At 36.7% G+C, this 11,523-nt stretch overlaps 1 protein-coding gene across 1 annotated transcript; it reads right to left on the bottom strand.

Annotated features, from left to right (window-relative positions):
- Positions 1-339: 339 nt before the first annotated feature.
- Positions 340-1,454, bottom strand: LOC131857563 (uncharacterized). The gene is made up of 2 exons (XM_059210238.1): positions 900-1,454; positions 340-348 (listed from the first exon to the last, which is right to left on the bottom strand). Exons 1-2 carry the CDS (start codon positions 1,452-1,454, stop codon positions 340-342), a joined length of 564 nt encoding a protein of 187 aa, XP_059066221.1.
- Positions 1,455-11,523: the final 10,069 nt, after the last annotated feature.

The following is an 11,523-nucleotide window of genomic DNA, read 5'->3' as shown; positions in this document are numbered from 1 at the left end:
TTTACACAAAAGCCTGTTAAAGCTACCCGGTTAAGGGATTTTCCTACTATTGAAATAGTTAGAAGTCAACAGGTAATACACTGATTTGATAACAGCACTCAATGCCAAGGCAGATCCGCTTAAGCTCATTTGCTTCTACAATCACACTCTGCATGTATCAACACACTTCTCCGGTCTGGCAAGAATCAAGTATCACTCACTGGGATACACACATATCATTTGCCAACAACTTCAAAATGAAAAACATCATCAACCTTATAGGAAATAGATAGGTCGGTAGCATAAACCCTAAACCCTAAACATTTAGGTTTTACAATCCAGTCGATTCAATTCTGACCGTTAATCACACTGCATCAAATACAACAGTCTTGAACAGATCTCAAGAAGTTCTCCAACATTCATTCTTTGCCGCTCTAGGAAGCTGATAACTCATCACGTGCTCTCCACCATTTACAGAGACTTCACACATTCCCAAGGTAGATAGGATCACTCTCCATGCAAGATCGTCAAGGAAATCCTTCATGTGCACATGGCTAACATGGCAACACTATCTGGTCTTCATACAATGCTAACTCATCACAAGATGTCATCTGTTGAATCGCACAAGCTTGGAATGCATCAAACGAAAACCCTGAAGCTGAGACTACCAACCGATAATCATGCCAAATGACCAACAATACAAGACTTCGATTTACCGGTTCTCATACCAACATGTCGGTTCACCTTGAACAAACATACTGCTTCACTTTTTCACAAATACCAGTTTACATCATCATACCGGTTCTCTTGCCAGTTTGCTTACTACACCATACCAGTTCATACTTCAGCATATTGACATCAATGACAACATACAATATCATCATGTCATCATGCTCTGCACATATGCCAACATTGTATACGTGGCCAATACGGAACTCCTCCACTTTCTCCAGTGGTGCCAAGATCGGTCGTAGCCACTGATTGAGGTGCCAACTTGGTGTCGATTTCTGACGAATAGCATTAACGACATTCAAAGAGTCGCCTTCCAGATGTATTCTTTGAATACCTAATTCCACCCCCAATTGCAGGTTGCGCAACGCTGCTCTGAATTCTGTTTCATTGTTTGTTGCCACGCCTATGTCTTTTGCGATTTCGTTGATGCATATTCCCTGGGCATCTCTCACTATACAACTGATACCACTCCGGCCTGGATTTCCAGAAGACGCACCATCAAAGTTAAATTTGAGCCACCCAGCCTCAGGAGGTTCCCACTCAACATATAGCCTCGGATTACTAGCTACCTGTTGATTCCCATTTCCAAAAAGAGCCGAAATTACAAGGCCTGGTAGAGAAATTCTTAATTTTGAATCCCAGTCTGTGAACATATTTTGTTTCAGAGTTTTATACTTAGAAGCTTCATTCATTAGTTCTATAAGACTCTTTTCAATTTTCCCGCATAAGGAAACTGATGTCATTTCTTTATCATAGAAAATTCTTCAATTACGCTCCTTCCAAGTTTCCCATATTATTAATGAGGGGAGGATTTTATAAATATCTCCTAATAGTGCCTTTTTTTTTTACTTTGGGCCATATCCGGAACCATTCATCTAAACCTCTTGGGAATGGGCATTGCAACTTTAGCTTCCCCATGAAATGCCACCAACATTTGTTGGTATATTCGCAATGCAGAAGGAGATGATCTGAATTTTCCTCCTCTTGATGATATAAGATGCATTTGCTTGGACCCAGGATTCCAATTTTCCTCAATCTATCCCCTGTTAAGATCTTTTTTTGGTAGGCCAACCAAGCAAAGGACCCTCCTTTAGGGAGTAAGTGTTTATGCCAAAAGAGATTTACCGGCCATTCTTTTCTGTCTATTGTAGCTTCTTTAAACTTGTAACCGAAGCAAACCTTATATTTGCCATCGAAGGAGCCACACCATCTTATAATGTCATCTTCAGGAGATGGACAAATTATTCTTTCCTTGATGATTTTATTGAATAAGTCTTTCTAATCTTGATCAAGGTTTAGAGGATCTATAGACTTCTGATTCCATTTGTGAAAACCATTCTCATTAGAGATAAAACCATAATCACTGACCTTTTGGCCCCAGAGGTTGCATGTTTCTCTCATTACCGCCTGCAACGCTGGATTCGGGCTTAAGATTTCCTTACCACCCCAGGAATCATGCCAGAAGGATGCACTTTTTCCATTCCTGATTTCCCAGGAGGCCTGATCATTGATAATATCTCTGCAATCTAGCAAGAAATTCCAAATAGCCGAACCTCGTGTTGGATTAGCAATTGTGAGTATCCTTTTGGGTTCCATTGAGTCTAGGTATTTCATTTTGAGAATCCTCACCCATTTCTGGCTTCCACCCTTACATATCTTCGAGACTAATTTGGATCCCATGGCAAGGTTCATTGTAGAGATTTGTCTAATACCAGCTCCCCCTGTTGATTTCGGTTGTGAGATCTTTTTCCAAGAAATTAAAGGGGATTTTCCTTTATCCTCCAAGTCATTCCATAAGAAATTCCTCATGATCTTAGTCAGCTCATCTTCTATAGTCGAGGGTAACCTTAGACATGCCATTGAAAAAACCGAAAGTGCTGACAGAACAGATTTTATCATCATAAGCCTTCCAGCTAATGATAACCATTTTCCTTTCCATATCTCAAGTTTAGACTTGCATTTTCCTATTAAATGCTTCCAATAGTCTATCCTGTTGCTTCCTATAAATAGGGGTGTTCCAAGAAATTACCCTGGAAAATTTGCAACTCTAAGATTCAATATTCTCGAGAGTACACCTTGTAGAGTCGGATTAGAATTGATAAAGAAGACTTTTGATTTACTCCAGTTGATTTTTTGATCTGAGGCTTTGCAGTAATCATCCAGGCATGTTTTAATTGTTCTTTCCTCCCTTCTACTTGCTTCTCCAAAAAGGATCGTGTCATCAGCAGATTGTAAATGTGTTGAGTTTTCAATCCCATTCGCCACCTTGACACCTTTCCAGCGGTCCTCCAATTGAAGGGCTCTAATTGATCTTCCAAGATCTTCAACCATGATTATAAACAGAAATGGAGACATTGGGTCACCTTGGCGAATTCCTTTTGATGCAAGGAAAAAGCCATGTGAGGAACCATTTATTAGCACAGAGAATTTAGAGGAAGCTAAACAGTTCTCAACCCATGCAATCCAATCATTGCAAAAGCCAAACTTCTTTAGAACATCAGTTAAAAATTCTCGATCTACCATATCATAAGCCTTTAAAATATCCAACTTAAGTATCATGCAGGAAGTCTTTGTTTTTCTTGTTGTGTGTAAAGTTTCATGGGCAGTAATTATTCCATCTACAATCGACCTACCCAGAGCAAAACCACTTTGTTCCTCTGAGATGGCCTGATTTAAGATTGGCTTCAGTCTATTGGCAATAATCTTTGTCACGATCTTGTAAACTGTGTTGCAAAGAGAGATTGGTCTGAAGTCGCTCATTTTTTCAGGGTTTTTCTTTTTGGGGATATGACCCAAGAAAGTATGATTAATTGCTCCAAGCATAGTCATCTTTTTCTAAGATTCCTCTACTGCTCGAAACAGATCCAGTTTAATAATGTCCCAAAAAATTTGAAAAAAGGCTGCAGAGAAACCATCTGGGCCCGGAGTCTTATCCAGATTAAGTTGGAAGGTTGCTTTTTTGACCTCCTCCTCAGTGATTACTTTGAAAAGTTCTTTATTCTGGCTCTCCTTTATCAATGAAGGTATTGAGTTTAGGATTCTATCTTTTGCTTCTTGGTTAGTCTGACTAACTCCATTTATGAGGTTTTCAAAATATTTTATTGCTTCCTGGGAAATTTCTTCTTGATTATTAGCAGTGCTCCCGTCTGATCTTTTTATCTCAGAGATTATGTTTCTGTTTCGATTGGCTATAGCACATCTGTGGAAAAAGCTTGTATTTTTGTCTCCATCTTTAAGCCATAGTTCCCTAGATTTTTGTCTCCAATGAATTTCCTCTCTTCGAAGGATCTCATTTAGATCAGATTTTAGACTATTCTCCTTTTGAAACAAAGTCTCATCCATTCCAAAGTTAATGACGGAGTTAGTCACATCTTCTAATTCTGTCATGATTTTGATTTTTTCCTTATGGATATCCTTGAATTGATTAAGATTTCATTCTTTGACTTTTGTCTTTATATACCTGAGTTTCTGATTTCGCTTGAAGAGCCTAGAATGATTACCAAGTTCTAGCTCTTTCCACCACAGCGATATAAGATCCTATAAAGCTGGATCTCTAAACCACATATTTTCAAACCTAAATGAGGCACCTCCCAGTAATTACCCCCTCAAGATCGTCAAGCTTATAGGATAATGGTCAGAGCCGACCAGAGACAGAATTGATGATTCTATCAACCTGTTTTGCCCCAACCAATTTCCAGCCATCAAGAACCTATCCAATCTCTATGCAATATTAGTGAAACCTATTCTCCTATTAGTCCAAGTAAAGGAACCATTCTTGGGAATAATATCCATCAAGTGGTTCAGGTCCACAAAGTTTTGAAAATATTTTTGAGTAGTGCCAAGCCTCTTTATGCCTCCTTTTTTTTCCGATTCAGCCAGAATAGCATTAAAACCCCGGCCAAAATACAAAGTCCATCATTAATAGACTGAAGTTTGTTAGTTAGCAAACCCCATAATCTTCTCTTTTCACTGCTAGATGTTGGTCCATAAACATTGAATAAATTGAAACTTTCATTATTACATAGATGGGTTACTACACAGTGTTGTCAGAATTTATCTTCTCCTACGAGCGATATTTTCACAATCATGGGATTCCAAAGTATTCCCAAACCACTCGAAGCACCTTCAGAGTGCCTTATCAAACCATGCCAATGTTTCCAAGACCTCAATATTTTGTCAATTTCATCTTGGTTCCATTTTATTTCTTGCAGCACCCAAACATCGCCTTTAGTCTCATCAATTTGATGCTTGATTAAGCGCCATTTGTCCTGACATTCCAAGATAGGAGTCTCATTGTTCATGGGGAAGGGTAATGCCCTTCCCTAAATTAAGTTTTTTTTGCCCATTTGCTGAGCCAGCAATTTTCAACATAGTATTCCTCAACTTCCTTCCCCTTATGCCATTGGTTTTTATATTTGGCTCTTTCATGATGGAGGTTGTTTTTTCTAAACCTTTAACAGTCATATCCATGATTATTGTTGCATCTGGGTCAAAATTTTCTTCCCATTCCAAGGCAGAGGATTCGATTTCTCCCTCCTCGAGAATTGTTTCCTTCTTTCCCATGTTTTGAGGTTCTACAAAGGAGGTTTCATATGGGGGACTAGTAGTAACATTAATTGCCAACTGGCCTTCCATACTATGCTCTTTTGATGAAGCTGCAAGTTGAGATTCAGTATCTGTCTGTAATACTTTTGCTTGTTCCAATAAGTTTTGTAATGCGAGAGGGCTCCCTTTCATATAATCCTGACTTTGGGGTTCAACAAAGGGAGGTGCCGAATTAATAGGGATAGCCTCAATAAGAAGGTTGGTCTTATCTTGTTCAGTATCCCTAGGATCTGCCTCATCAGGAATTGGTTCATTCTCCTCAGGTGATTCTGTATGAAGTTCTTCCACAATGGGAAATTGCATACAAGCGTGGCTTTTCTGAATTGTAGTCATTACTTCACAGTCTATCCCAACATGGTCTAGGGAGAAACATTTAGGGCAGATATGTAACTGGTCTTCCCTATCAATTTTTTGAATCCATACCTTTCCCACGCCCATAATTTTTATTTCTTCAGGAATCTTAGAAACATGCAGAGTGTTAATGCAGACTCTAATAAAACTTCCCCATAACTTATCTTCCAGAATATCATCCACAGAAACGAAGGATCTGAGGCTTTTACATATATCTTTAATGATATATATATATGTCAATAATCCGAGAGGCAATTGTAGAACCTTATCCATACCCTACTACCAGGAAGGTGATGATGTCGGGGATTAAAATTTGGCTGCCAATCAATGATATGGACTTTGATTCCATCCAAAAAGTAAGGTCCCTTATTTGTGGCCTTCCATTTGTCTTCCTTTTTCATAAATTCAATCATGTAAAAGCCATCTGGGAGGATATTGATGTTTATGTCATCCCCCAATTTAATCTACACCAAGATTCGAAGCATCCTTTTCCCCATTTTCCACCTCCCCATTTGGTAAAGAAGCAAAATCTTCCAAATTTGACCTAGCAATATTAATCTTATTATCATCCAAAAAAATGGTAGGTCTAAAGGTATTTCTTACCGGATTGGATTGAAAGCGAGAGGTTGAAAATTGTCGCTTGCCCTTGAAATCTGAATACCTTTTTTGATCAAATTTTAGGGTTAGGTTGGTGGTTAGATCTCCAATTTCTGGCCTGCTCTACTCTTGACTTTGTGTCTTGCCTGAATCGCCCATCCCTCGATAAGTTGTGGTTTCCACTGTTTCGATCATGCATAATCAGGTTGGATTGCCTCAGTTCCTCACCTGAATTAATGTTTTTGGTGATTGGATGCCAATTTTGTGCTAATTCCGACGCAAGATGTCTCGCATTGCAGAACCAACCATTGTTGTTCCATCTGAAACCGTTTTCCTTCCATTTTTGTTGGTTTATTGGTCATTGGTTGCCATTCGAGTATGGATTTCCAAGGTTATTTGAGCGTGATTGGGCGACTCTTTGAGAGTTTCCCTCTGATCTGGCAAATGATTGATTCCCAATGGAAGTTCTGGCTCTTGAAGTGTTAAGAGGAAGAAAAACATCAGCTTCATCGCTCCAAGAACCAATATACCCCTGCGCTTTCCGTCCTTGGTCAAGGGTTTGAGTTGCCTGGTCTCCGTGGGTTCGCATGTCGACTGCTTCGCTCCTGGTCCCGAAACCGCTGCTCCCGATCGCCATTTTTTGTCCATCTTCAAACTTGAAATTAACTCCTTAAGTTATTTTATATTATTTTATATTTTTTCTAATATGTTTTATTGTGTTCCTAAAGGATATCTAGGAATTAAGGGAGGTATTTTTTGGCGTTGTTCTTCAAGATAGTTTTGATGACGAGGTGACTAAGGATTTTCAATATTTGGTGGTTCATTATCAACTCCTTGAAATTAAATAAACTTCAATTAAAAACATAATTCAATCTACCTATTTAATCCAAATTTGACACTAAAAAACCAACAATACTTACTCCTTTGACCTCCCCAATGTCTTGGTAACATATTAAAGATGATATGGCAAAGAGGAGATAAAAATTTGGCTTTTTATGGATGTGACCGCCAAGTAGGGATGCTCGGTTGCACAACCATACGCATCGAATAGTAGAATGAGATAATAAAAATTGTTTTTTCTACTTTTATATTCAAATAAACATAACACACTTGGGTTATGTTCAATTTTGAACATAATTTGAGTGCATTATAACACGCTCACATTATATTCTCATGGGGGGCCAAAAAGTGGAGTGGCCACTTTTTAGTCGTCCATCTTGGTGCACATGCTTGAAGAGAATAAATAGATAGTTACCCAAAATAGAAGGAATATACCATGATCCCCACTAAATTAATTGTAATTTGTAAAAAATATTACGACAAATATAAAAATTGTGTTCTATTACTAAAACCAATAAAAGTCTCATGAAGCTACCAAGATTAGAAAGAGACAAAAAGCCACCTATTGTTTAGAAGAAGACAAACAGTGGTTAGAAGGCTTTTTAAATATATCCTTTGTTTTCAATTATATTACATAAAGTAATAATATTCATTTACATAATTAGAGTTGTATATAACTCACCATTAATATATGTAGCAGACCTTATATAAAAATAATTATTGTTGCAACATCAAGGAATTACACACGTAGCCCTCTTGTAACAATATTTAAATTCACTTCTTGCTATAAAAAATACACAATCCTTGTAGAAAAATACATAGTTGTGTAGGAAGGAAATACATAGTCTAGTAGTTGTCACCTTTTAGTAATTAAATTTTAAACACCATAACCATGTTGAGGAAAATAAAAGAAGGCAATGAGAAACTTGTATGTATTTGTAAACATATCTACAAGTACATTGAAACATATAATAAAACTGCATTCCTCTTATAACAATCTTGATAAAGTAAGTTGATGTGAAGATACCAAGAAATGTTTAACAATACCAAAACTATAGAAAAATAGAAACATAACCTACTAATGTTTGTGGTGGTGTATAATTTCTTGTGGGGTTAAATAATTTTACATCATACACACTGGATAAGAAATCTTGTAAGAATGGGATCACAAAGAAAAGTTGTGGGGTAGAACTACCCTTCTAGAAATTGTACATAATTTGTAACATACTCTTATACTATTATAGGTTTTTCATAAAGTGTTTTTATTCACCTCATTCTAGCACTAAGATGAGAAAATTATCATCTTCCTCCATCAAATTTGGCCATTTGTTTCCTTCACCCTTATGGATCTCCACCCACCACAGGCTGACCTCCCCCACCAAATACATCACCTTCTTCCTCTTCTTATGTGTTTTTTAACCCACCAATAATAATCCACCACCAAAACTACATCTTCTCCTTCTCTCCTTTTTATGATATTTATCCAACCAATGCCTATCCTTCTCCACCAAATCATTTTTCTCCATTCTCCCCCTATACAATACCTACAAACATATTACAATAAATAACATTGTAGATATAAACCTTTTATCATCATCTCCCCATACTCTCTTCACTCACCACTTTACCTACACATAAATGAACATCGACATTATAATGGGAATTTCCATTATTACCTAATCATCTCCTTCTTCTACATTTGTTACTTCTCTTACACATAAATAAATATTAGAAACATTATGGAAATACAAAATTTTCATGAACACCTCCTTATCTACTTCTTCTCCACGTACTATTTTTTCTTCCTCACACTCCTCTTCATATTGCATTATAATAATCACATTAACTACTATACTCTTGCATTGTCTTGATTTCATTGTGACTTGCAAAATGTGAATATAATTTCTCCTCTTTGATAGGCGAATTCCCTTCCTTCACCCTTGATAGGATTCACGTCTTTTTGTCTCTATTCACTTGGTCTGTGTCCATGGGACTATCTTCTACCATGTTGATACATTATTTGTAGCATTTTTCACAGGCTTGCATCTTTGTTTAAGGCTTAGATGTGTGCTCTCATGACCACTATTGCTACAACAATCTCTTCACACAAGTCACTTGATAGCACTTGTTCATTTTTTTAGGCTATTGTATCACAAGATCATGCATACAAATTGCAAACACAATACTTACTTCTATCACTAACCTCTACCCATAGCCTTTTATTTTCATCTCTTTTCCTTGTTCACTATTTGAGTTCCCTATCTCAGTCCCTAATGCCTTTACACAATGTTATTTTAATTCCATGACAAAGGTGTAAAAGTATGACCTATCTTCTTAAGCACATATTTTGAAAGCTTATTTTTTGTTTAAAGTAGCATATATCAGGATTGGTGTTTGTATACCATTTTTTGGCCAACACACTAGTTAACAAACCCACTCCTAATTTCGAGATCAATATCCAAGTATAGGACCAAGGGTGTGGAGAATACAACATGGATACTTTCACCATTGGCAAACTTCCACAATCAGCTAGTTCCTATGGAAAATCAAAATGTCTTAAAAAGAACCTATTAAAACTCTCCAATGTAGACCCACTGCATTCAAACAATAGGGTAGCTTGAAAAAAGAAACAATATAAGAATATATTTATACCTGGTTATACAATGATCATGCTAAGCAAATCAAAAAGGTCTCTTCTAAATAATATCCCAAAGGATTTTCCATGATGAAACAAATGGAATATGATGGACACAATGGTCTTGGACGAAAAAAGGATGGAATGATAAATCCTATTTGAGTAATCAAAAGACCAAATCATCAAGGGTTAGGGTATGGTACACCTAAACCTAAGCCCTCGGATATTGAGTTTATCCTTACAAAGGTGGCTAGGTATTTTCCTAGTGTTGAGACAAATAATAATGGTACCTTTGAAGACTCTTTTGCACAAATAGCCAAATTATTTGATGACTATTATACTAATAATATAACTTCCACATATTCCTACACAGATATATTTTGGGAAGATTCTACCATAAATTCCATAACCTCTAAATCTTTCATGCAAAACACTTCCAAGATTTCTTTGTTTTATCCTCAACTTATCAAATGAGACCAACACAAACCACCAAACACAGAGATATTTTGGGAAGATTCTACCATAAATTCCATAAACTCTAAATCTTTCATGCAAAACACTTCCAAGATTTCTTTGTTTTATCCTCAACTTATCAAAATGAGACCAACACAAACCACCAAGTTTAGACACATTCCATAAAGATGAAGCTATTGCCAAGTTTATGGGAATCCATGAGGGTATACCACTAGAAGAATTCAGAGTAATATTTTCTAATTAACTAGATATCACGCCATATTTTGGTGAGGGTTCTAACCTTCCAATCATTAAAATGTAAAAGAAGAAAAAATCCCTTTGGCCACCTTTTTCTTTTCGCCCTTGGCTAACTATGTGCATGCTTTTATAAATTATCATTATGTGCTTATATAAAAGGGACTTGGCATTCATTTTAATAAATGAAATGCAGCCTAAGATCCCTCGTCCAAAACAATCATTCTAGAGCATGTTGAAAGGGCATAATAGCCACACTTCAGATGTCTTTGATCATTTTCAAGTCGCTAACTTCCTCTCCTAACCAAGTTTCGCATGCCAAGAGGTAGTGGGATTTTGACAATTGCATATCTCGACAATTGCAAACCCAAATCCATAATTACTCCTTTTTACAAGATCTTCGAACCAATTTTTAGATGTCATGAAGGGAAAAATTCAAAGAGTGGTAGAGGTTGATTTCGCCAACAAAAGCCAACTGAGGTAATCTAGACTAAAAGTACGCAAGTCAACCCATAGTAGAGCAAAGTAAAAAGATTTTGGTTTTTATCCATAAATCCAATTGTCAAGAACACTTCCTTGTCCCGAGGTGCATATAGATTCCAGTGTTTTATATCATTTGTGATTCATCGTTCGGTTACTGAAGTAAGCATCTTGTCATTAATTTGTTTTCAAATATAGTAATTGTTTGTAGCAAAAACCTTTATAGCTCCAACTAAAATGTTTATCTAAACGTGTGTGCTTTTCATTTGTTTAACCAGGACTTACCCTGGAGATTGTATTTTTCCCCTTTCAATTACCTTCCGCCTTCCCAATACTTCAAAATTTCTACGTTACATGAAAGCATTCCTCAAATTTGTTGTAAGCGTTCAGCGGAAGGAAAGATGAAAAAAAAGTTCCAAGTGTTATTTTTGTTTGCCATTCAACTGTGATTTATAATTGAGCTTTAATCAATTTAGCCAATAAATATCCAGGCCAATAATCATCAGATATTACTTTCCTATTCAAAATCTTCCCGGGCATTTCACATGCATTATTAATTTTATCACATCCTTAGGACTGTGCCAACCCAAATCAAA

The sequence above is a fragment of the Cryptomeria japonica genome, chromosome 8 (genome assembly GCF_030272615.1).
Source record: "Cryptomeria japonica chromosome 8, Sugi_1.0, whole genome shotgun sequence".
NCBI lineage: Eukaryota > Viridiplantae > Streptophyta > Pinopsida > Cupressales > Cupressaceae > Cryptomeria > Cryptomeria japonica.
The sequence above is the reverse complement of the archived record's forward strand: the minus strand, read 5'-3'. Positions and strand labels throughout refer to the sequence as shown.